This window comes from Protomyctophum parallelum, assembly GCF_964188405.1.
Source record: "Protomyctophum parallelum genome assembly, chromosome: 16".
NCBI classification, from domain to species: domain Eukaryota; kingdom Metazoa; phylum Chordata; class Actinopteri; order Myctophiformes; family Myctophidae; genus Protomyctophum; species Protomyctophum parallelum.
Window position 1 is genome coordinate 20,075,335 of NC_139711.1, and position 27,440 is coordinate 20,102,774.

The following is a 27,440-nucleotide window of genomic DNA, read 5'->3' on the forward strand; positions in this document are numbered from 1 at the left end:
AGTAAAAGTAGAAGGATAAAGCCCATTGTATGAGAGGTTGAATATTGTTTTGTATGAATATTGTACAGTAAGTTAGAGCTTTGCATATTACTGAAGCCAGTTAATGGCATTTATAATAGGTTAAAGGACCACTTCACCACTTTTCAACCCATCTTGATATAATCGGTTGATGTTAACTTAAAACAGCACAATCTTTTCCTACTGGGCAGTTCAGAAACCCGTCCACCTGGCAGTGACATCAGGCAATTTCTTTTTGGATTTTTGAGTGGTGCAACCAAGGGGCCAGCTTAGGCACTCCAATGTTGAAGCGCTGGGCCCTAGTGGTAAGAGGAAGGACTGTGCATCTGAGCTTTAACATTGAGCGCTCGGTTGCACTTCCTCATTTGACCTCCAAATTTTGGAGGTCAAATGCGGAAGTGCGCCCAAAAAGGCGGAAATAGACGGTCCCTCCGGCGGCTTCAAAACGCCACTGAGCAACTTCCACTGACATGAATAGCGGAGCGGCGGAGCTTCGGAGCTAGAGCTTCAGGGCTGTATTTTGCGTGTCTTAAGTACCAGGTCTTATTCCCTAACTTGAGTAAACTAAAGACCTGGAGGCGTGATCAATGCTCTTTGGCCACTCAGAATAGCCAAATGGCATTGACCACGCCTCCAGGTCTTTAGTTTACTCAAGTTAGGGAATAAGACCTGGTACTTAAGACACGCAAAATACAGCCCTCAGTCTCTATCCTTTTAATACTATATGGGTGCAACCACTCCTACAACCAGCAATGTCCATGTTTTTATTATCATGAGAACGATGGCTTCCATTTTCACATTGCAACTTTTCAGGAATAGAAAGCCTGCGGTTTCCATTAGCTTGGATTCCGCATCGATGATGGCCCTCCTATGAGAGACAGACCGAGTAGGTGTGCCATTTTATCATGATTATTAGTGAGGAAATGAAGGATCTGAAGATAGGTTGAAAAGTGGTCCTTAATAATAATTTAAGTTTGGCATGTATAAAATAAAACTAAAATTATTTCCAATTGATTAAATGTATTTATTACAAGTAAAAATCTTATCACCTTGGGTGATGACTCCACACTGCCAGAAGCAAAAAAAAAAGCAGCAGTGTTTTTTTTTTGTAGTTACAGTCTGTAAATCACTTTAATAACATTAACTGGTGCAACTGCGTACTGGCATGTACTTCATCTACAAACTGCATGAAGTGAACATGAATCTCTTCAAGCAGGGCGTGTCGCTGAGAGATCAACTTACACATACACAACATAGTAGTAGTATCCGCCTAATCCTCTATGATACAGATGTGCTTCAGAGCCAAGATTAAGTCTTGGCTTTTCTATGTAAATTTGAAATATAGCCGTTTCAATAGAGAACATGAGCCCGATATGATGAGATAATAGCAATATGGTCACAGAGATTCTGTACATTGTGAGATAACTCTAAGAGAGGCTGTTGATAGTTGAGAATCTATAACCCCCTGTCTCTACCGCCCACAACCATAAACCATTTTTAAAGACAGTTTCATAATGGTGACATTCTTTATGTTAAGTATCAATATATATTTACATATATATATATATAATCATTACAGCAGAGGTTGCGAACCAATAAAACAAAAGTCACAAATATAACAGATTCACGGGAATAGAAAAGCAAAATAACAGACATTTTCCTCATTAGAAAAAGCTAAATGAAAAGTATTTAAACTTTTTCCTGTTAAACCCCACTAAAACAAGTTGTGCACTATGACAGCCAGATCTTTGGAACACACCCCGATGATCAAGGCGCCACTCAAAAAAGTGAATTAATCATCAAAAGTGAACACAAAATTATTGAAAAACAATGTTGACGGCAATGTAGGTTTTTCGAGCACAACAAGAGGACGGGGCTCTTCAGGGTCATTTTGGAGATAAATGATGTTTTAGTCAAGAGTCCACTCACTTCGCTTCCTTTCAGAACCAGTGCAAAGAAGAAGCTGTCACTGGGAGAGATGAGTCAAGTCTCTCCTGTACCTCAGTCCACCTTGACTACACTGTAGATTTTATTTACAAACCAGAAGCAGGCAAAGAAACCAATGGTACCTGGGGAGAAAGAAGACAAAGGCAAAGCAAAGTGTTACAGGTGAGGGAGCCATCTTTTCATATGGGCCAATCCAACCTCATCACAAGTTGATGCAGGTGTAGCCTGAGCTAACGTGTTAGGTTTCTGGTCTAGAGGGGCGGGTCGCGGCTGAGATTTGCGCACGCCCTGATTGGATCTCATCGATCTGTCCGTCACCCCCGGCCCCTCCTCTTCCCCCTAGTGCAGCGCTACGTCACATCATTTGGAGCGACGCCCACCCGGAAGGGTTGACTCCCACTTTTAGACCAGAGCGGCCAATGCGTTCCTCCAGGCTTTAAATTTTTGCACCAACAAAAATGAAAGCCTGGTACCGAGGCTAATGCAGGTGTAGTTTGTCACAGAAAAACATTAAAACATGCAGCCCGCCAGAACCGTAGAAAACTGTTAAATTAATCATCTAGCCTGCCAGACACGTAGCTACGTTATCCAGGGGTTTATATTCTTTAATCCATGTTTTGATCCGATCGTATCGTTAGCCACTGTTCGTAAGTGGGACATTTTGAAGATGCGCGCGCGCACATTCACTTGCATTCAATGGTCTGCGTTCAAATGGCTGTATCTCCAAATCGGTGAATGAATGTCGTTTCTGGTGAAAACAAGGGTTTTCAACGGCCGACAGCAGGCGCTGTGATACTCGCGGTCGGGTTTTCTGCACAGAGCGAGAGAACAACCACCGGTCAAGACACCACACACCGCATTTTGTCATTGTAACATGCGGTTACGGATATTTGGCTCTTCGCACGATAAAACCTTGGCAATTCGCGATTTAATGCTAGACGGTTAAACTCTCTTACAGTATGTTCTGCATACATTGAAAACCCTATGGTGCAAGAACATCTGGTGGTGGGGGGGAAACATTGTCAACTGTAATTTCAAGATTGTTCTAGGTAAGAATGACATGATCATGACAAGCACCACATTGAGAGTTGACCACAAAAACCCTGTATATTTCGTTGCTCAGGGTCCCTCTGGGATCTGTACTTGGCCCTATGCGACAAAATGCATTGTGAGCTTGTAGATCGGCTATTTTTGGAAAATGTTCGGCATTATGATTATATGAAAGGCTGCACTGATCTCATGCAACTCTGGGAGGTGGGGGCCAGAAATGCACAAAAAAATATATAATCATGACAGAGAATGAGAGGAGTGGGTGGGGATCATGGTACTGGGGAGGGGTTTAACAGTTCATTGGCATAAATACCAAAAATAACTCAACTGACACATCTTACTGCAGCTGGATCACCATCACAGTGTCACCAATTTCCTTCTGCTAAAAGCCTGGTAAATTCCCTTTCAGAAGGTTGGCAGGAAACAGGGAGTGAAGCCAAAGCACCAGAGCTTCAATTTGTCAGGCTGGGGGATCTGGAGATAACACATTCTCCTCCGCTCCCTTCTAGAGAGCAGCCAGATAACATTTTAATTGGTAAAAAAAAAGAAAATCCTGGGAGAGGATGAATTAATCTGTGCGAGAAGAAAGCCCTATCCGACTGCTCAATGGGAGCCAACATAGCTCACTCCAGAATTAAGTTCCCATCAAAGTTTGGAGGTAAAAAGGAAGGCTTTTCATAAAATAAAATAAAGGAAATGTAGATTTAGATCAAAACTGGGAGTCAAATAGAAATGGAAAATCAGTTCCTTGAACCCTTGGATTTATTTCTTCGTTGGAGATGATCTTCTGACATCTTTTCCAATTGGACTCTTAAGATAGTGTCTTGGTAATGCTGTGGTGACAAGATTTGCCTAGCGGCCAACTTTATCTAGCCCAATGACAGTGTAACATGTGTGATGACCATGTGAAATAATGGTGCTCAGAGCTTAATTTCTGGGCGACAGCTTATCGGCGTGCTTCCAAGTTCTATGAATCTGCTTGGCCTCTTGTACTTACTTGGCAGTAATTTGGCACACTCAACTGAAGGCGACTCAGTGCACCGTTTTATTACTTTTAATGTACAGTATAGACTAGAGCAGGGTTTTTTTGGCTGGAGACCACCGGAAATGCATTGGCCATGTCTTGCGACCCCCACCCTCTCCCCAACCCAACACAAACTGACTGCTACAAATACCTTAATAATAGAGAAAATACATCATAAATACTGAAATCAGATATAATCATTAAGGAAAGTTCATGCATGTACTACTATGTAAACTCTTAATTTCCATTTTCCAGCCATTCTGTTGCAAAAAAGAAAAGATTTTTTTGCGGCCCCTCCTATATACACAGGTTTAATGTTTGTTTTTAGTTCAATGTTTGTCTTAAATGCCATTAACAATAAAGAGAAGTTTGTTTTACATCGCCATTACATCACCTAATCAACATGAGTTAGACTTTAATATATTAGCGCCCCTCACTTCACACGAGTGTGATCTTTTTATAATCTGGGGACCCCCCAAAATATTTTGGCGACCCCCTGAGGGGTCGCAATCCCCAGGTTGAGAACTCCTGGACTAGAACACCGAAGTCTGATGTCAATATCGCTAGAGTACACGGGTGTTGTGTACTTTTTATTTGCATCGTAATCCCCATAGGGGGAGTTTAGATCGCTTCATATAAGAACTGCGTCTGAAAAATAAACATGTCATCCAGGCCGTTTCACTCATACGGATATGAAGAATCAACTGACCGAGAGAAAACGCTAATGTTACAGCTGCTGGATTAGTTACACACTATCATATATGAGTGACTGACTGTCATAAAACGATACAGACACACCTCCCCAACCATATCACAGAGACAGTTTGTTTGTTTTTGGACCACAATTCTTATTATGAGACGATTTTAAGATGACCCAATGTTATTCTCCATAGAGGGGAACCAGGGGATGAGGACTTCGGTGCTCTAATAAGACATGGGCATCAAAGATGTGATGCTCACAATTTTGTGTCAGCAATATTCAGCTGAACACATGCAATTTCTTAATAATGTCAACTATATCTAACTGGCAAAAATGATAATGCAGCCTCTTCCCCTTTATTTGGAGAACATTGTTCTGGCCCTGACCGCAGTCCTAACAGTCCGGGTAACTCCAATGTAGCCCGACAGCGAGCCGTGGGTTCGAGTCCCAATCCCGACAGCATTTTCTGCGCGTCACTCCCCATCTCTGTCTCCCCATTTCCTGCATCAGGCTAACCTTAAGTTAGCGCCAACATTACCGATTCCACTGCCGTGTGTGTGTCAAAGCTACAAGGCCATCAACTGCGCTGCTGATACACATCGACGCTTACTGCTCAGAAACTAGAGGCCACCATCCCTTTGCACAGCTCCATCTGTGTGGGTGTGCAAAGCAAGCAACAACAAGTGAGGCTGGAAAGGACCAAGGAGTGCCGTTACCATGTCAACCTGTGTCCATCTCTTTCTCTTCTAGCATAGAGATAGAAGAGAGGAGGGGGCACGCCATGCAGCCCAAGCCTTTTGATAGCATTGTTGTGCTGGATACATACACCCACAGTTCCACAGTGACATTTTCAAGTGCCAGCCCTGGCATGTTGCCATAACAGCCATAGCCAAGGCCAGCAGGGATACTGGCCATTTAATAGGCTTATTATTATTCATGGTAACAATAACAGGTACATTGGTTATTTTGCGTCTTTTCATCAAAAGAAGACAACAAAAGCATTTGATAGAAGCATTGGCTCATCAAATGAAAGGAAAAACCTGAATAACTGAGTGGAGAGACCATCACAAAAGCATCTGCTTCCATACAGGACAGGTGCGCAATACAAATCCTAGAAAATGTTGAGCAGGTCCAGTTGACCTACATTTTGGATGAAGATGGCAAGAGCAAATCTAAATGCCTATGATAAGAGGGTTATTGGGGGCATGGATAGGCCTGTCACAAGTATTACATAACCGCAATTACTTGAGAGAATTGACCTATAGCTAAGCCCCATCCCCAAACTGCTATGGTCCAATCACAGCTAAGCATAACATGGGTTATACAAACCTCTCCACCAATTGTTTCCCCAATATGAGAAAACATCGTTTTCAAAAAGAAATGTCACGCACATATTTTTCCAGTGCATACGGCAGGCCTTGTTGACGGACTTGGAAGAGATTTTGAAGGTCTGGTTCAAAAAATGAACCAGGATTTGATCCTGAATCCAAGATATTTACATAAATTACATTGGAACGAATGCTTTGCTAAAGGTGAATTATCTTTGCATAATCGTTTCCATGTTGAAAACTGTTCATACATTTGCAAACCACCGTAGGTCGCAGTTTACCATCAAAACCTGCATCTCCCGTCAGTCAGTCGGTCACAGCTCTATATATGGTCACGCCTTGTGACATCACGTCTCCATATATGGTCACGCCTTGTGACATCATGCCTCGTGACACGTCACAAGGAGTTGCATGGTGAACCGTTTGAACCGAGCGGTCGACGTGAGGTCGGCGTTAAGAAATGTGGGCGAGCGGGTTTAAAGGAGCGCATTCCGGTTACCCTTCAAACACAGTGGCCAACTTCCATAGAAATGAATAGCTAGGGGAGGGGCAGTCCGCCTTTGGTTATGTCAGCCCTATACGCATGGATGACGAGGAGCTTCCACAACTTGGTAGTGTTTCAATAAGAACAGTGACTAATGCCTATCATACACCAGAAGGCTTTGAAAAGACTCTCAGTCTGACACACTCTCACATTAAGCATTTAGCCTAGAGAGCAGATTATGTAAAATTATCATTGGAGGAAACAAGCTAACAAATGCAGTTAATACGTCTTGGCACTCGTCTTATGACAAGCATTTCTCAGTGTAGAGCCACAAAAAAAAACATGACTGCCGCACGGACCTCCTAAATTCCTAATTGGAAATCTGTCAGCATTTATAGCAGACCCTGATAATAATTTCCACAAACTTCTTCAACGGACTGACGGTTCAAGTGGTAAATTAACTCTTCAACCACATTTGACACTGTGCTCATTTATTACTTTATTACTTACCTTTAAAGTAAATAAAAGGTGTGAATTAAAGCAAATACAAGGTGACAGGTGCTACTGCTTGGCTTCCAGTAAGGAAGCAAACAGTAATGCAGACTACATCCTGGTATCTGATGTCACAGGAACATCAGAGTTCATAGTACAGGTCTCGTGATTTAAATGAACACTTTCTGTGTACCTCTTGTGCCTCACTTCACTTACAAACGACAATTAATCAACTATTATTTTCCCGGCGTGTGATTGAAAAAAATCAAAACATGTGTAATGCTGCTCAAATGTGGATCTCTGAGTTCATGTGGCCAGCTACAGTATGATGGTCTCAACCCGTGGGTCGCGACCCCAAATAAATTAAAAACAAACAAAAACTAAAGCTGGAAAATGGAAATGAAGAGTTTACATAGTATATGCATAAACTTTCCTTAATGATATCTGGTTTCAGTATTCATTTATGATATAATTTCTCTAATATTAAGGTTATTTTTGCAGTCAGTTTGCATTGGGGGTGGGGAGGGGGGCAGGGCTGAAACTGCAGGTGAAAGAATGCGGGAAATACATTAATGGCATCCATCTATATGCTTATTTTAGCTTTTAAAAACGCACAAAATCTCGGCGTGCGTGCGTTAGTAGTATTTTAATATTACATCATTTTCCATGATCTGGCACAGATTAGCCGCCTATGAAGTCGGGTCCTCCTGGTAAAACAACAACAACACACTAGTCTCCTACAGGCAGCTACGCTTAAGCTGCTAACAGGCAGCTAGTGAGTCTGAGAGAAACTAAAAACTAAGTCAAACAGAAGGGAGGAATATACGTTTGGCGTGGGACTGGGAGTGATTAAGTTCTTTACCCTGCCGATGACAGCTGGATATGCTGTATGAAAATATGTTGCAATGTGAGAACGTGGACGGCTTGTTACCTGGAAATGGATATATACAACCACTACGTAACATTGGTGAACTGTCGAGAGAGTGGCGAGTGACATTGTTTGTACAAGTACGTATGAATAGCCGATCTACAAGCTCACAACGCGTCGCAGTGATGCGTTGTGAGCACAACGTACTAATAGTATATTACTCTGGGCATCATCTCCTCCAAGGACTCACCTGTGAAGAGGAAGAAGATGAGGACCATGATCATGGTGTAGCCAAAGTAGAGAAAGGTGCTGGCCGCTCCTATGATCTGCAGCTTGGAGAAGAAGTAGTGGACAGCGTAGACCAACAGGTAGACCGCCGTGAAGCCACTGGTCAGGAAAGAGCGCCACCACCAGTGGTAATCCTGGATGGGGTACAAAACGCAACAAACCTCAGTGTCACACTTCTTTCTTAGACATGTGTGGTGGAATTCACGGTCAATCAGTAATATAAAATAAAGGGATCAGAGGCACTACTTAAGAAGGTGGTGGTTATGCTTTTAATACATGAGTGGACAAGGTCTGTGGTACAGTCGTTCTGCCACAAACACAAGGAATCGGACCATGGTAAATACTTAATACGGTCCGTCACGTTACAAGGACAAGCTGTACCATAAACAATAGCTATCGGGCCTAAGAGAGACATTGTGGCTCTTATATCATGTAAAATATGTTGTATCAGAGGGCACAGAGATGAACATCATAAGATGGACATAATGTACTGAAAATAAGGTTACATATTAACCAATCATAATAATCACAATATGATTTCTTTCTTCCTCACATGAGATCTAGGAATTGCAGCAGAGCGACTTTTAAATCAGCAAAACCACAATCGATTAATTGAGGCACGTCCAAAACAGAAACTTCTCCGGAAATGGATCTAATAGACTAGTTATTAATTTAGTCACAAGGTCTTTTCATTAGTTCAATATTTATAAAACCCACAAACACACTTTCAACATTGTGTCCCCATTTTGGCCATGTCATAATGACATCATTGGAGGTTTTCCAACATTACAAATCAACAAGCTGCTACAATATCACTTACACCAACATTAAAGTGTAATGAAACGGTTGTGTATTTACCTGCCATGATGCAACTAGCAAATTTGGCGAGGCTTTTTATTTGAATGAAAAAATTGCCTACAGTAATACCACAAAAATCAGTACAGCATTTTTTCCCCTCAGAAAACCATGTTGATTTAGCCATTTGTAATATGTAACCTTTAACCGGGTACTGGGTTTGGTTTTATTATATACGTACATCGGCGGAATCTGCTTTGTTTGCTTTAGTTTATGATAAGCGTGACTTCATCATTTCCGTTTATGATAAGGGTGAACAGAACGCGGATGTACTGGGCTCATTACTGAATTTTCACTTCAAGTTTTAGCTAAAAAGCATAATTTTATACTTTGGCTATTCAAAAATTGCAGATCAACAAACGCATAACGCATCACTTTGTCTTAATTATTCTGTGCTTAGACCCCCTGTTATGGATTGAATATAGGAGAATGTGTGACTAGTAGCACTCTCTGTGAAAAGTGTGATACAAATAAAATGTATAATTTATTATTAGTAGCCTTAGTCATCATTAGTATGTCAGCTGGAATTATTTCCAGAAAGATGTGCTAACCTCTGCACATAGATGGAAGTAGCAGAGCAGGATGGTGGCCTCGGAGCAGGTGATGAGAAGAATGATGAAGACCAGGAACAGAAAGCCAAACATGTAGTACATCTGGTGTGACCTGTGGACCAAACACAAGAACATGTAGTACATCTGGTGTGACCTGTGAACCACAACACAAGAACATGAGGTACATCTGGTGTGACCTGTGGACCAAACACAAGAACATGTAGTACATCTGGTGTGACCTGTGGACCAAACACAAGAACATGAGGTACATCTGGTGTGACCTGTGGACCAAACACAAGAACATGTAGTACATCTGGTGTGACCTGTGAACCACAACACAAGAACATGTAGTACATCTGGTGTGACCTGTGAACCAAACACAAGAACATGAGGTACATCTGGTGTGACCTGTGAACCAAACACAAGAACATGTAGTACATCTGGTGTGACCTGTGGACCAAACACAAGAACATGTGGTACATCTGGTGTGACCTGTGGACCAAACACAAGAACATGAGGTACATCTGGTGTGACCTGTGGACCAAACACAAGAACATGAGGTACATCTGGTGTGACCTGTGGACCACAACACAAGAACATGAGGTACATCTGGTGTGACCTGTGGACCACAACACAAGAACATGAGGTACATCTGGTGTGACCTGTGGACCACAACACAAGAACATGAGGTACATCTGGTGTGACCTGTGGACCACAACACAAGAACATGAGGTACATCTGGTGTGACCTGTGGACCAAACACAAGAACATGATGTACATCTGGTGTGAAATGTGGACCACAACACAAGAACATGAGGTACATCTGGTGTGACCTGTGGACCACAAGAACATGAGGTACATCTGGTGTGAAATGTGGACCACAACACAAGAACATGTAGTACATCTGGTGTGACCTGTGAACCACAACACAAGAACATGAGGTACATCTGGTGTGACCTGTGGACCACAACACAAAAACATGAGGTACATCTGGTGTGAAATGTGGACCACAACACAAGAACATGAGGTACATCTGGTGTGACCTGTGGACCAAACACAAGAACATGAGGTACATCTGGTGTGACCTGTGGACCACAACACAAGAACATGTAGTACATCTGGTGTGACCTGTGGACCAAACACAAGAACATGAGGTACATCTGGTGTGAAATGTGGACCACAACACAAGAACATGAGGTACATCTGGTGTGACCTGTGGACCACAAGAACATGAGGTACATCTGGTGTGACCTGTGGACCACAACACAAGAACATGTAGTACATCTGGTGTGACCTGTGGACCAAACACAAGAACATGAGGTACATCTGGTGTGAAATGTGGACCACAACACAAGAACATGAGGTACATCTGGTGTGACCTGTGGACCACAAGAACATGAGGTACATCTGGTGTGACCTGTGGACCACAACACAAGAACATGAGGTACATCTGGTGTGACCTGTGGACCACAAGAACATGAGGTACATCTGGTGTGAAATGTGGACCACAACACAAGAACATGTAGTACATCTGGTGTGACCTGTGGACCAAACACAAGAACATGAGGTACATCTGGTGTGACCTGTGGACCACAACACAAAAACATGAGGTACATCTGGTGTGAAATGTGGACCACAACACAAGAACATGTAGTACATCTGGTGTGACCTGTGGACCAAACACAAGAACATGAGGTACATCTGGTGTGACCTGTGGACCAAACACAAGAACATGAGGTACATCTGGTGTGACCTGTGGACCAAACACAAGAACATGAGGTACATCTGGTGTGAAATGTGGACCACAACACAAGAACATGAGGTACATCTGGTGTGACCTGTGGACCAAACACAAGAACATGAGGTACATCTGGTGTGACCTGTGGACCAAACACAAGAACATGAGGTACATCTGGTGTGAAATGTGGACCAAACACAAGAACATGAGGTACATCTGGTGTGACCTGTGGACCAAACACAAAAACATGAGGTACATCTGGTGTGAAATGTGGACCACAACACAAGAACATGAGGTACATCTGGTGTGACCTGTGGACCACAACACAAAAACATGAGGTACATCTGGTGTGAAATGTGGACCACAACACAAGAACATGAGGTACATCTGGTGTGACCTGTGGACCAAACACAAGAACATGAGGTACATCTGGTGTGACCTGTGGACCAAACACAAGAACATGAGGTACATCTGGTGTGACCTGTGGACCAAACACAAGAACATGAGGTACATCTGGTGTGACCTGTGGACCAAACACAAGAACATGAGGTACATCTGGTGTGACCTGTGGACCACAACACAAGAACATGAGGTACATCTGGTGTGACCTGTGGACCACAACACAAGAACATGAGGTACATCTGGTGTGACCTGTGGACCAAACACAAGAACATGATGTACATCTGGTGTGAAATGTGGACCACAACACAAGAACATGAGGTACATCTGGTGTGACCTGTGGACCACAAGAACATGAGGTACATCTGGTGTGAAATGTGGACCACAACACAAGAACATGTAGTACATCTGGTGTGACCTGTGAACCACAACACAAGAACATGAGGTACATCTGGTGTGACCTGTGGACCACAACACAAAAACATGAGGTACATCTGGTGTGAAATGCGGACCACAACACAAGAACATGAGGTACATCTGGTGTGACCTGTGGACCAAACACAAGAACATGAGGTACATCTGGTGTGACCTGTGGACCACAACACAAGAACATGTAGTACATCTGGTGTGACCTGTGGACCAAACACAAGAACATGAGGTACATCTGGTGTGAAATGTGGACCACAACACAAGAACATGAGGTACATCTGGTGTGACCTGTGGACCACAAGAACATGAGGTACATCTGGTGTGACCTGTGGACCACAACACAAGAACATGAGGTACATCTGGTGTGACCTGTGGACCACAAGAACATGAGGTACATCTGGTGTGAAATGTGGACCACAACACAAGAACATGTAGTACATCTGGTGTGACCTGTGGACCAAACACAAGAACATGAGGTACATCTGGTGTGACCTGTGGACCACAACACAAAAACATGAGGTACATCTGGTGTGAAATGTGGACCACAACACAAGAACATGTAGTACATCTGGTGTGACCTGTGGACCAAACACAAGAACATGAGGTACATCTGGTGTGACCTGTGGACCAAACACAAGAACATGAGGTACATCTGGTGTGACCTGTGGACCAAACACAAGAACATGAGGTACATCTGGTGTGAAATGTGGACCACAACACAAGAACATGAGGTACATCTGGTGTGACCTGTGGACCAAACACAAGAACATGAGGTACATCTGGTGTGACCTGTGGACCAAACACAAGAACATGAGGTACATCTGGTGTGAAATGTGGACCAAACACAAGAACATGAGGTACATCTGGTGTGACCTGTGGACCAAACACAAAAACATGAGGTACATCTGGTGTGAAATGTGGACCACAACACAAGAACATGAGGTACATCTGGTGTGACCTGTGGACCACAACACAAAAACATGAGGTACATCTGGTGTGAAATGTGGACCACAACACAAGAACATGAGGTACATCTGGTGTGACCTGTGGACCAAACACAAGAACATGAGGTACATCTGGTGTGAAATGTGGACCACAACACAAGAACATGAGGTACATCTGGTGTGACCTGTGGACCACAACACAAGAACATGAGGTACATCTGGTGTGACCTGTGGACCAAACACAAGAACATGAGGTACATCTGGTGTGACCTGTGGACCAAACACAAGAACATGAGGTACATCTGGTGTGAAATGTGGACCAAACACAAGAACATGAGGTACATCTGGTGTGACCTGTGGACCACAACACAAGAACATGAGGTACATCTGGTGTGACCTGTGGACCAAACACAAGAACATGAGGTACATCTGGTGTGAAATGTGGACCACAACACAAGAACATGAGGTACATCTGGTGTGACCTGTGGACCACAACACAAGAACATGTAGTATATCTGGTGTGAAATGTGGACCACAACACAAGAACTCCACAGGTAAGCTGCTAAACACACAAGCAGTGTTTCCTAAAAATTGGTGGTTTTGGTAAATATCCTGTTCAACATTTTCTATCTGTCTGAACATTTCAAATAAATTAATAAAAAGTTCTTCTGGAAGTTTTGAAACCTAAAAAAGAAAAGACTCCTTAATGCGTCGGAGACGATTCAGTGTCGCTGTGCTCTTACCAGATGCTATTGAGAATGAAGAAGAGTTGAATGAAGATGCAGCCAAAGGGCAGAATGCCGCCCATGATGATGCCAGGGACGGGCTTGGTGAAGAACGACTGCTCTGGAATCTGACGGGGGATCTGGTTGGTTCGCACCGGTTGCTCTATGGCCTGTGGAAGAGATGCTCTGTGAGACAACAGACGATAGTGGGACAGAGGTAGTCTGACTGATACCACATTTCAGGATATGTAAGTGCAACATTTTCTAAATCTAAAATAAATAAGAAACAACTTTTCGATAGACAAGTAAGACGCGCAAACGCGGGAAGCGAACGCAGCGCGTAAATTGCAATAACAACAATTAGAATAAATTACGTACTTTTTTTTTCTTTTTAGTTAGTAATTTTTTTAAGTTTTCTACTGTGTGTGTGTGTGTGTGTGTGTGTGTGTGTGTGCTACAGCTGCGCCCTCTGGTGGCGGGCGGGTGGTGTCACAGCGGGACAGACACAGACAGACAGACACACACACAGACACAGATCTGCAGGGTCTCATAGTTAGTGCTCATTGCATTCGCAATAAGAAATAAACACATGAACTGAACTTTATTTTATTTAACCACTTAAGCCCTGTTCAAACATTTTGAAAAGGTTCAGCTACAGTATACAACGATGCCCAAAATAGGGACGTCTGTTTGGAAGTGGTGGCAGTGGCTCAGGAGGGTATCCGGAGAACTCCCCAGTTTACCAACTCGCCACGATTTAGTGCATTTTAGTTTTACTTCACCTTCATTTCAATTGCATTGAACACCAAAAAGTACCGAAACAATGAAATTCATTAGTAAACAATATCCTGAAATGGTAGGCCTACTTATCATTGGTATTCACATACTCACCTTTTTATCTAGCCTGGCTCCAGACCTGAATCGCTACCATTAAAAAAAAAAAGTCCTGGCGATTCAGGTCTGGTGACTCCGCCTACGGCGGCGTCAGTCTGATCACAGCAGCTGATTGGCCGTCAGCCCCGTCACTCGACAGCGTCAAACAACAAACATGTCTGCCCCCACTAAGGTGACTCACGGCCGTATCAATCTGGCTATTAAATCAACCTATGATAGTTTCTTTACAGAAACTACAGGTTTTATAAACATCAAACATATTTTACCGCTTTTATTTACATGCTAGTAGCACTTGTTGACTGTGGTTGTTTGGTTAGCAACCGGGTTAGCCATAGCCACATGATTGACAACAACGTCACAATGTCCTGGCGATTCAGGTCTGGAGAAAACCCAAAGAAATATAAATGCAGATTTAAACTCAGTTTATCGGTTTGGCTCTAGGTAGAGGGTGACAAGTTTGAGTAGCATCATTTAATTATAGATTTGTTCAAATCTTTCAAACTGCTCATTACATCTAGTGTGTTTGAACAAGACTGTCTACATGCACGGAGGACAAACTTACTGGTTTCTTGAATCCAAAGTAGGCACCGATGAAGGTGAGGGGCACAGAGATTCCAAACCATAGGGCCAAAATGGCCACTAGAGTGCCAAAGGGGATGGCTGCCGAGGAACCCTCCACCCACAGGATCAGGTTCATCAGGAAGAAGTCAGCAAAAACAATACTTTGGAGGCAATATAAAAGGAGAGAAGGGACATGGGAGAGAAGGGCGTACTCCAGTCAGTCCAGTACTCCAGGGAGGTAACTGAATATTAGAATGGATCTGTAAAGACTTAAAAAACCCTAAAAACATTGTGCCATTCCATTGTTCTTGGACAGTTCTACAAATCTACAAACAACTAAAAATCACCTGTGTTGCTGTGTGGAGTTCTTCCATTGAATTAGTGACAGATGTGTGCGCTCATAGAATACTGGATTGCATCCAAATGAGTTTTATTTGGCTTACAACTCATAAATCATAATCATAAAATTCACCTTTATACACTGATCCATTGGTTCTGTCATAGTGACTTGGGCCATATTCCACTATTCACTGTGTATAAAGCAACCCCAGGATTTGTCACTCAATGATAATATAATGACAACCTAAGTGCCTTTTCCACTGGATATATCTGGTTAAAAGATTAACATCTGACTCATGCCCAAAGCAAATCTCTTACACCAGCATTGTTTTTATAAAGTATTTAGATTTCATTCACACTCTCGTGTGAATACAAGTACAATGCAGGTAATCTGCAAAGGTGGGCAGATGTGAGATGGGCGATTGGACGATACAAAATATGCCGGCATTCAAAATCGGCACATGTTCCCGCAGCATGCCAGAATTAAATATAACACTAATTTACAGACATTTAATGCGAGAATAATTCATATCATTGGAAGTCAAAATTCTGTTTATGGGTGGACTTTTCCCTTTGATGTTATCAAGTACGGACACCGTGGACAGCTTAACCTACCCAGGACACAAGAGTGCAGTCAACAGGACATTGGTCTTCCATTTTTCACCTCCGAATGCTGAGGAGAGAAAGTGGCTCAGAAAATGGCAATGGCTCAGAAAGAAGTCATGTTGCAGCTATGTTATGTAAATGACTTTCAGCATCACATTTTGTCACATGGGGCAACTGTAGTACTCACTCTTGTACAGGCGTGCAGACACGTAGCCGGCGGGGGTCCCCAGCAGAACCCAGAGGACCACAGAACAGGTCATTAGAGCTCCTCTGTTGGCTGGCGATAGGAAGCCCAGGCAGGCCAGGACTGCAATGCAGGACAAACGTGTCATTATAGTGCCACCATCACTGATGTACAACAGTGCCAGTACATTCATGCATTAGCTCCAAGGGTGCTGGATTGCCCTGGTTGTGGCTCACTTGGCAACCTTAGACAGCGTTATTATTAGTATTTGCATAAAGTATATTAATATTCACAGTGATAACATTCTCCTTGTCTGCAGTGAGATGAAGTACCTCGGGCACTATTCAGTATTTTAGCTGTGACGTGAGCGCCCCCTCCTGAGATAATTCCGGGTCCTACTTTTGTGTCGCTTTTGTGTCCCCATAGTTATACTGTGACGCTCCGTCGGACTAAATCTGAGACGAAAACAACCACGAAAGTCTAATTTTACCGCTTTCCTCGCAACAACAAAGCTGCGCTGCTCTCCCAAATCTGGCTGTGACAGGCCGTCTGCCCCACATGGAATACTATCGCCATTTTATTTTATTGTGTCAACTAAATCCTCATTAATGCAAACTAGATTCAACATACTCAAGCCTGCACACATTCCAAATATCCCCCGAAATATTTTACCGAGCAAATGGACTGTTGCCACCTTCAATAATAATGATAATAATAGTCTTTATTGTCTCCACATCATATATTTTTGTTGTCATGGACACTTGTACAAAACATTAATAATTCTACTCGAGTTAAGTCCCATTTTAACCCTCTATGGCTTCCTTTCTGAAAAATAACGTCAATTTAAAAAGATTCACGCGTTTAGATATTCTATTTACAATGGGATGCGGACGGGAGCTGGTGCCACTTGGACCCGGACGTAACGTAGCACTACAAAATGACGTCGGACTTAAATACTGAATATCTCTGATGACCTCACAGATGATAAAGACATTCATAGACAAAGGTGCAAATTGTATGCCCAGGCAAACATTGTAATGAGGAAACTTCATAATTGCTCTTCAGATGTTAAGGTATCACTGTTTAAAGCTTTCTGTACACCGTTGTATACTGCTCAACTGTGGAGTAACTACAAGGTGAGTAGCATGCATAAACTTAAGGTTGCATATAATGATGCATTACGATTACTAGTGAGGGTGGCAAGATGGCACATTGGCACAGTGCCAGTCAGCTGTTTGTGAACTTGGGGGTGCCTACCTGTCAAGCCCTTCTAAGAAACTTAATGTACAAACTCATGTGTCGACTAGAGGAGTCTGACAACTGTGTCATCAGGTTGTTAACCAACCCTGTGAAGAGCTCTTCCATGATTTGGAGACATTGGCTAAACTGCCTCTACAGGCTGTGAGCATATGCACTGTCTAAGTATGTATATTTTAAAAAATCTATTTTTAATTTGTTTTATTATTTACTGTCTTTTGTTCCTCTGTATGTGATCTGGACCATGAGTCTGCAATAAAGATTGAATACACCGTCTTTAGAAAATGACAGCATTGGCTTAAACCATTTTGGGTGGGAACCCCCTTTTGGTGTTTTAAGCATTAGGTTATACTTTAGCCATTGAAAAATAGCAGATCTACAAGCTCATAGCACGGCACCGAGTGCCAAGCTACGAGCTTGTAGGTCTGCTATTTTTGAAAAATCAAGAAATTTCTGCCCAAATGTTTGAATATATTCTTTCAAAGCAAACGTTTTTAATTCAAATCTTTGCTTCTGGGAGGCCCCTGGAACTACATATTTTCAGATGGGGCTCGGCGGGCAATTACATAGATTTTTGGGAGATAGTGATGCGATTACACAGTACAGCATCAGAGTGGATTCATGATCACACCCTCTTCAAACCTTTCACTCAGTATTTTGGTGCTGTGCCTGTGCGCGTGTACAGAAGGCCATAAGCATGCTACTGTGTGCAGCAGTTAATCCATTTTGGGCCGGGAACCCTTTTTGGTGTTTTAAGCATTATGTTATACTTTTAGCTATTGGAAAAATAGCAGATCTACAAGCTCGTAGTGCGGAGCTTGTAGATCTGCAATCTTTATTTATTTATCGTGAACATATGGCACAAATCTTTGAATATATATTCTTTCAGAGCCAATTTTTTAACTCAAATCTTTGCATCTGGAACAACATATTTTCAGATGGGGGTCAGCGGCCGGGGGTCCTTGACATGAAATAGTTTGAGAACGACTGACATAGAAAGGGTTTTTCAGAAAACCGTCAGGATTTAGAAGACATTTGTAGAATCGTTCCCAGGTCAAAATGGGTTAACCAAACAGAACCGACTGTTGTACAAGAGTCCTTACAGAGGGTGATGAAGGTCATGATGAAGATCTGGGTGCCTTGTCCCAGGAACACAGACAGCAACATGCCCTTCCTGGGAGGACGGAAAACATCTCCATGCACCTGTTTCCACCCGGACTCCTCCTGAGCGTCCTCCTATTGATGAAGACGAGATGAAATCAGGGAAGCTCTTGACACATTCAATCACTTAAAACCCTCTGGACCTATATAACTGATTTGAGTATTTGAGTTTATTAATAGTTTTTATCATGTGAATTTGTTTTTGTATTTTAAATTTAGTTTTTCCTGTTTTAATGTGAATTTTTACTTGTACATCTGTATTGTATTTGTGTTATTCAGGACCCCAGGAAGACTAGAGGCTCTTTCATGTGTCTCTAATGGGGATCCTTTAATAAACATAAACATAAACATAAACCTAGTAAATTAATACAGAGTTGGCCGGGGTCCCCCGGGGCAGCTTTTTTTTTCCTTTTACCTCTACTCCAACTCTCTTCACCGAAGATAGCAGATGTACAAGCTCACAGCGCATTGCGGCGGGGCGTTGCGAGATTGTAGATCTGCTATTTTCATGAAAATGTTTCCCACAGAATAGGGAGAATATAGGGATGCTAGGGTTAGACAACATAAGAAAGAGGTCAGCCAATCACCAGGCAGTGATCACCATGTCTCACAAATACAGTCTGACACACACTAGCATAGCGGTTCAAGTCAGTACGCTGCTTTGCCGAAGGCTGTAAAATATGGTGTGAATAACAATTACTGCCGGTCATGCTGATGATTTTATTTATTTATACTGTCCTGCAAATGAGGAAAGAAAGCCACACCATATTTTACCATGTGCACTCCATGGAGAAATCATCCACCCATAAGCTGACCAAAACACCACAACGGGTTGTGAATAAAATGGCTTTCAACAAGGTTACATACGTAGGTTTTTCCTGGTGCTGCTGGAACTTTTATAATGTCTGCCTGTGAAGTGTTAGCAAAGGTTTACAATTCTGAGTATTCTGCATAGAAATAGCCATCTAAACTGCCTGTTGCCATCTACTTGCAACATAGGGTAACTGAATATCATTTTTTCCATTGCATTGCTGTGCACTCCTTTCTTTTTCTCTCGAGTTTCAGACTTTCAGTTGCAAATATATATTTTTTATTTCAAATGAGTTTAACTCTTACTAAGTGGACCTTCAACACATCTTTTCTTATGTACTAATGTAATGGGTTAATCTGCAATACCTGGTCCATTTGATTATATCTGGCAATGTCCTTATGCAGGGTCCGTAGCATGATCATGGCCACCATACCAGACAGGAATAGGACAATCACTAAGGAGTTCATGATGCTGAAATACAAACAAAACAAAACAAACCGCACCATTAGCCAATGAGTGTCAACGACCCAAAAGGCCTCAACAACAAGCCAGAATTTCCTTAAAACATTTATTGCCCGGGGTTATTTAATCCATTAATAAAATGTGCCCAGCGTTTATAGCGCCCGGAGCACTTTTACCGACAGACTGGATGTTGTTCCGGATGTGGCTGTAGCAGCTAAGTTTAGCCAAAACACTATCGATGCGATCGACAACGGGAGGACAGCAGGGCCCGTCTAACAAATATTTTTTTTTTATAATTAGACGGGATGATTTAGATCACAAGTTATTAACGTTTTAAGATTTTTGTTGTCGTGGCTAAACAGGGGGGGAACATTTTCGATGACGTCTCACTGTTGCGCAACATCGAGGATTGCGCAACAAGCGCTCCTAGGCTGTGGAGTGATGCGACCGGTTTTGATATCATTAATCTCCGTCGTTTTTATCAATCTCCGTCTCGGACGGACATCTTCGCCCTGGCCCCTCAACCTGTCCACGTGAACCCTTGCATCCCTACAAAAGAAAGTTCAGCAAAGAGGTTTAAGAGGACTCCAAACTAACTTTGTACATTGGTTGCACTGGTGCGCCTAACCATTTCATTTAGGTGCAGCAGCTTTCGTCTTACTCCGACCCGCCCAACACTCCTTGCTGGAAGGAGGAGCCCAATTTAATTTTACTGTTTCGGGGAAAAAGGAACGTACCTAGTAGTATTGAACCCTGGAGGTTTAAGTGGTTAAAGGAATGGAAGAATCACTCCTACCTAAACCACTGGATGTTGGTGTGTGGCATGGAGACCAAGATGTAATCCCACCGAGAGGCCCACTTGATGTCATTGTTTTCCTGTTAAAGAGAGGATGTATCAATACTGCAATAAAATATGTAATGGAGGCTATATTATTGTTCCTATATCTCAGGACCATATGTAAGTTACGTACATAATGTAACTGAAAAGTTAAGTGGTTCTCAATCTTTTCTGGATCAGGGCCCACTTAATAAACATTGGTGGCCCACACATTTGATCACTTAACCCACATGGGTGTGAGACTTCCATTTTCATTATTTTTTATGTGCAATCAATCGATTTGTGTTCCAGCGTGGATCAATGGAACTAGCATAGTATACTTTAAGTTGAAATGTATCAGTTCTGTACCACAATAAATAAATAAAACTTTTCCAAGATTTTAAATGAAAACAATAAGATGAAATATCTTAACGTTATGTTTTAATATTCATTTTATTTGATCATAACAATCTTTTTTGCCAACCTGTGGGCGAGGCCTCCAAATGCCCATTTGAAAAAGCCTCAACCACAGGTTTCATGGTGTAGTAAGAAGACATGTTATTTCCTACCTCAAAGGAGACAGAGTATGTGTATGTTATCTGCACATCGCTGTCAAACTCTCCAGGGAGCTCTGTGGGAGGGCCACTTTCACACGTTATCGGATCCTTATGTTGGATGCTGTTAACACAGAATGCATGGAATACTTATTAAGAAGTCTAGGCCTTATTGAGCGCTGTTCAACCAAAAGCAACACGATAAAGCAGAAAAGCACTATAGCGCTCTCATGGTACCGTAATACATATATAACACATATAACTCATAACATCGCCACTGTATGTCCAAAACCTTTTCAGGAAATGGATAAACTAACCTGTGTTCCAATGGATCCAGTATAGGTATTATTTAGTCACAAGCTCTTGTTAATACGTTCCATTGGTTCAATATTTACAAAACACAGACACACTTAAACCCTTTCAAAAACCTCACAATGTGTCACAACTTGGCTATTTTGGCTACTTCTGTGCAACAATGTGGTACGACGAACTAGGGCATATGAAAAACATAAATGGACGTTTCTGCCCGACAGCAACATGATATAGGACTGTCATGGTCAATAAACTAACCTCTTTGGCTCGAGAGTGGCGGCTACCAGCCGAGCCCCTCTCCATCCCTCATTTGCTCCACTGTGGTATGTGATCTTGATGTCTATGTGGTTGAAGACGTAGAAGGTGTTCTTCTTATTGAAGTCAGCCTGAAAAACAACATTTACAGGTAACTTAGGCCCAGGCTACATGTATATGGATCTTTTGCAAAATGGATATTTTCGTCCTCCGTTTTAGAAAAGATCCCTGCCCATAAGACAGAGATATGAGTCCACACACAAACGCAGAAACACATTGACAGGATAAAAACACTGCAGTAGCAGGTTTCAATTGTAGGCTATATTATATTTGATTTTATATCACTTTTAAATCATGTTTTAATGAAGGAATAAGTACCGCATTTTAAAAGCCACCTAAATTGTGAGTGGAAGTGAAACATGTTTCTTTCATTGTCTGTCAGCATGTCACACTATGTGCGTAAATATCCAGATCCCGACACTCGCCTTTTCTTAAAAATGATAGACACTATCATAAATAATAGCAGAGTCAGACCTATAGAAGTGTCCACGACCACAACCATGCACTTGTGAGCTTGTAGAGTGGCTATATTTTCGAGGTGTATAATAAATGTCACGGTATAATGGCTAATAAAGGCTAACAAAAGTTCACACACGCACATTGTAGGCATCCAGGCACAGTGACAACGGAATGCAGTCAAGCGTGCGCCCTTTATTACCTAAACAGGAGAGAGATGTGCCATATATGCGCACGGCGACCCACTGTATACTTTCTTCTCGCCATTCACACACCTCTCTCTCTCTCTCCTCCATGACCATAAAATGGAGAGCAAAATACAGCACGAGAATATAGTTTCACATGGCTCTGCAGTATGCACACAACACGCATAGACTTGTTGCAGGTGTAGCCAACTGCAATGGCATTTGGCCTGGGTCCTTATTGGTAGGTTAATATCCACAGTTCATCTGTAGCGGTCCGCAATTAACCTGTTCAAGCTTCAAGTTCACACTCAGCACCAATACAAATTAAATCACCAGTCCGCACTGGACTAGTAGGCTGATATATTTATTATTGGATGCAGCAGAGCAGAGCATTTGCTCGCTGCAGTTGATGCAACATATGATACGTTTTAAAGTTGTTAACAGTGATATATAAACATGAACAATTGGATTGATATCCGTGTAGTTTCCATGTAGGCACAAGCTGCATTTCTCACATTTCTAGTAAAAATGATATGCGCTAATGAGCGGTGACATCATCGTTTCTCAAAAGCTCAGTTTCGCATGACTACACAGCTCCACTGATCCGGATATTTTACGAAAATCTTCACTTATTTATCAGTTTCCAAAAACCTCCGTTTGAGTGGCCGAAAACGCCGTTTGTGCGTTTAGCAAAAGATCCATATATGTGTAGCCTTAAATACACTCTGGTGTCTGTACAGTATGCAGACTCCACTTAGGCCTAACCACAAGCTCACAGCTGAGATGTCATACTAGGTCTGCAATTTCCACTATATATGAGAAGTTTCGAAAATGTTTACACATATTATTCGTTTGTGCCTATAATGTTTTGTCCAACAAAAAAGGACACCAGGGACATCTACCATGTCAAATTAATTAATCCACATGGCTAAAGAGGTTAAGAGGCTGAATGAGAGTTTATGAATGACAGGGGAAATTGGACTCACATTGATGACGCAGGCATCTTTAGCTCGGCCATCCGTAGTGACAAGACAGCCAATGGGGAACCCGGGATTGCAGTACTTCTGACCATCCTCTACATCATAGCACCATGTCACCGGCATGTTGTCAACGATCCTGAAATTGATTACCGGAAATGATGCCCAATTGTCACTGATCTGCATTCTTTTCATGCAAATGCCACCTTGTTGAACTGGAAATGCTAGTTATACTATGCATTGTAATTGCAAATATACTGTTAGTTACTTGTTCACGATTGTTTGTGATTTACATTTAGTTTTGCTTGATGACCATGGTATCTAAATAACATTCTTAACATTTGTTAAGAATGTCATTTAGATAGCATGTTGTTTAGACTAGAGTTTCTCAACCATTTTAATTTCAAGGACTACGAGTTTGATATATTAGATTAGTCCATGGACCACCATTTGATCAAATATTTTAACTCTTGGACACAATTTCTACTGTAAAATCCTCAGGGTTCATTTAACTCTGACAGTGTATAAATGGAACCAAATTAACCCTTTCCGGGGCATTTTGTTCCATTTGCACAGTCATGTTATTCTTATTTTGCACTGTATGTGTGGTCCCCAGACATTTTAGCTCAAGACCTAAAAGAGAAATTTGACGTCTTGCATTACTACCAGTGATACTAGTATGACCGGCTTCAGACAATGACATGCCATTTGAATATATACGCCACACCCACAGGACAGGACACCCACACCCCAAAGCAACTTACCAGTGGTGCTGGTAATTTAACTGCATTCCTCTCTTGAGAAAATCAAGCTTGGCCGCATCATCCTCGTTACCCTTCTTATACGATTTTTTGCACACCTCCTTGCACGTCACTTTCTCATTGAAGTTGAACTGGAAGAAAATGCGGAAGGAAGAGATATGTGCGATGTGCAGACCTTCTCTTTCGAGGAAGAGATATTCACAGAATATTGAATACACAAGGATAGGAAGTTGGAACTGTGGAAACCTACAAAATAAAAAATAAATAAACACTACAGAAAACAAATTGTACCGTAATATATTCCAGAATGATTCTCACCTTGTATGGTGAAGTCTCGATTCTTTCACCAAATAACACCTGCCCAAGGTTCTCTGACGGCCTCTTCTCTTTGAGATCTTTGCAAAAGTCAAACCTTTAACAAATTAAGAAGAATTCAATAATTGTTATGGGCTTGCTGACATGCAGGCATTCATAAAAATAAATATATAATATATAAGAATAAAAAAGCTTATATCAGCTACTGTTACTTACACGTCATACTCATAAGGCAGGACTGATTCAACTGAGTCCAAGCGATTTACAAACAGCTGGATTGAGGTCTGTAAAGGGGGGAAATAGTCAAATTAGTATCCACTCTCCACTTAGAGAGCACCTGCCTACTTGGTTATTGCATGGAGGTACAAATAACCATTTGTCAGGTGAAACCTGACTAATGAAAGCTCATGAAATGTAGACGACCAACACGTTAGCTCTATCTGGCCCAGTACCGTAAACCCATGTTAGAGATCCATTCATACACCTACATGTGGACAGTGGAAGATCATTTTAGTGACCTAGCCTGCTAGCCATAGCCTTAGCCCCTTTCGGGACCCTACGTAAAACTTTTTTGATATTTTGTTGAGTTTTACGTTGGGTCCCTGCTCACTACTGTATTTTCGTATGGAAATTCCTATATGCGGAAGTGGAGATTCTCTCTAAAATAGGACCCGCGGCATGTGACGCCATTATTTTCCTTGAGTTATTCTGAATTCGGTAACTTTAAGTAGCTATACATCCAGCTGCGAATATCTCCTATGGCGCGGAAGCCGTTAAGTATTTTTAATCTTTGTTTGACCGATTTGGTCGCTTTATTTCTTCTTGTTTGTTTACCGTTTATTGTACCGCCTCCCGGTGTGCGGTTGGCTTGTGAGGCTACGTCCCTGCCTCTGATCTGCTGTGTCATAGCTATAGCGCCACTAGCTAGCCAGATAGGCGGTACAATGAGGTGTCAATTAACAAGGAAGGAAAAGAAGAATCCAAGCTTCCAAATCGGGCAAACATATATTAAAAATACTTAACGGCTTCCGCGCCACAGGAGATATTCGCAGCGGCATGTATGGGTACTTATACTTTACATATTCAGAAAGCCTCATACTGAAGAATATCGTCAAAGAGCGCGGAGAGGCGGTAAACATGTAAACATGAGCCAGTAAATGTTTTAATCAGGTGGCATGGACGACGTGGAACAGGACCCAATGCACTGGGTCGAACAAATGTCAGAAACTTCAGTAGCATTTGGGTTCTGCTTGGAGGGCTACCATAGCCTAAGATTTAGACTCTCGTAGATGTATTTGATCGATTCTGATCTATTGAATCTATTGAACATGTCAGAATCAAAATGTCTGAATCGATCGAATACATCTACGAGAGTCTACACATCTTAGGTTAGCCGAGCCATAGATATATATAAAGCAGGTCATAATAAGTGCTCTACTTCCGTCAGGACCTGATGATGCTGCTTTGCTTAGTAAATGCTTACTGCTATGGGTACCATACCGATGCATCTTCATGAAGGTGCACCGATTACCGGTACTTCCCCTTCCGTGTTGTTACCCACATAATCACAGCTTTGTTTTGAATGGAACATCTATTTTCTGGACACGTATCAATGGCCCAGCACCAGCAGCACCTTATGACCTGCTGTCTATCCGAAGAGCCAGAAACAACTCAAAACATCATAGATTCATTCCCAGTTGTTTGCGGTATAGATATCTATTCTCTAACAACACTGACGTAGCATTGTATTAAGCGCCCTGAGCATTGTGCCGATACTGTTGCATGTTATCTGATGCCAAGTTGTCGGGACAAGCTGACCAGCTAATAGTTCTCCGATCCAGTCAGTCTCGGGCCTAAACGGTACCTCAAGGTAACGTTAAGCTAATACTAAAAGCTGGATAAAGAATGCTAAAGAATACAATAACGAACATGTTAAATTCTGCGGCCTACACGTGAATTCACATGTATTATAAAGTAGAAGAAAAGCAGTTTTCTCAGACAGTTCCTTGTTTACCTGGCAGTCATCACCTCCTTCGCCCTCTTTGCAGAAACTCACGGGGGCTAAACCCGGAAGGTAGAACGCCGAGCAACACACACTGAACGCACATAACAACGGGAATATAAACACTAGATCCGATTCTATCCGCCTCTTCATTGTGTGTCTCGGAAGGAACGGAACGCTTCCGCGGCTCCGTGGTGATCTTCTTGTGGAACTGCGACTTTTTTTTTTATCCGCTCTTACTCCCAGAATTCCACTAGAAGAAAACAACGTTTGTTCGCTGTGTGGTGAACACTAGCCGCCTCCTCCTCCTTCCTTCTGCTGCTCTCTGCTGACCTGGCTCCACTCATGACTGTCACAGGCGGCGTTGCCAGGTCTGGTTTGCGACTGCGAAAGAAACAAGCAATCAGGTCTGACTATGATCGAGTAAAAAAACCTATACCTAACACCTAACCTTAACCTCAGTAAAACTATACCTAACCCTAACCTTAACCTCAGTAAAACTATACCTAAACCTCAGTAAACTTAACTTGCCTGGGGGCGTGGCAGCCGCATAACCCGTGTTGGATTTAGTATGTTGCAGTGTTTCTCAACCTTTACCTTTCTGGATGCAATCCTACCTGGAGGGGAGAGA

The 27,440-nt window shown here is 42.3% G+C and overlaps 1 protein-coding gene across 1 annotated transcript; it reads right to left on the reverse strand.

Moving 5' to 3' along the window:
* Positions 1-1,018: 1,018 nt before the first annotated feature.
* On the reverse strand, positions 1,019-27,122 carry tm9sf5 (transmembrane 9 superfamily protein member 5). Its single transcript, XM_083785088.1, has 17 exons — positions 26,822-27,122; positions 25,024-25,091; positions 24,811-24,904; positions 24,496-24,623; positions 23,741-23,870; positions 22,057-22,184; positions 21,502-21,610; positions 20,912-20,991; positions 20,019-20,124; positions 18,785-18,917; positions 16,428-16,547; positions 16,250-16,307; positions 15,297-15,456; positions 13,859-14,010; positions 9,606-9,717; positions 8,162-8,333; positions 1,019-2,087 (listed from the first exon to the last, which is right to left on the reverse strand). The coding sequence occupies exons 1-17, from the start codon at positions 26,960-26,962 to the stop codon at positions 2,020-2,022; spliced, it is 1,959 nt and encodes a 652-aa protein (XP_083641214.1). The 5' UTR covers positions 26,963-27,122; the 3' UTR covers positions 1,019-2,019.
* Positions 27,123-27,440: the final 318 nt, after the last annotated feature.

Bases quoted from the DNA above. Each gene is read 5' to 3' on its own strand.
- tm9sf5 (XM_083785088.1), bottom strand. From the start codon at position 26,962: ATGAAGAGGCGGATAGAATCGGATCTAGTGTTTATATTCCCGTTGTTA. The intron at 20,125-20,911 runs GTAGGAGTGATT...TTTGTATTTCAG, and splicing joins ACCAACATCCAGTGGTTTAG to CATCATGAACTCCTTAGTGA. The intron at 9,718-13,858 runs GTAAGAGCACAG...TTTGGTCCACAG, and splicing joins TTCATTCTCAATAGCATCTG to GTCACACCAGATGTACTACA.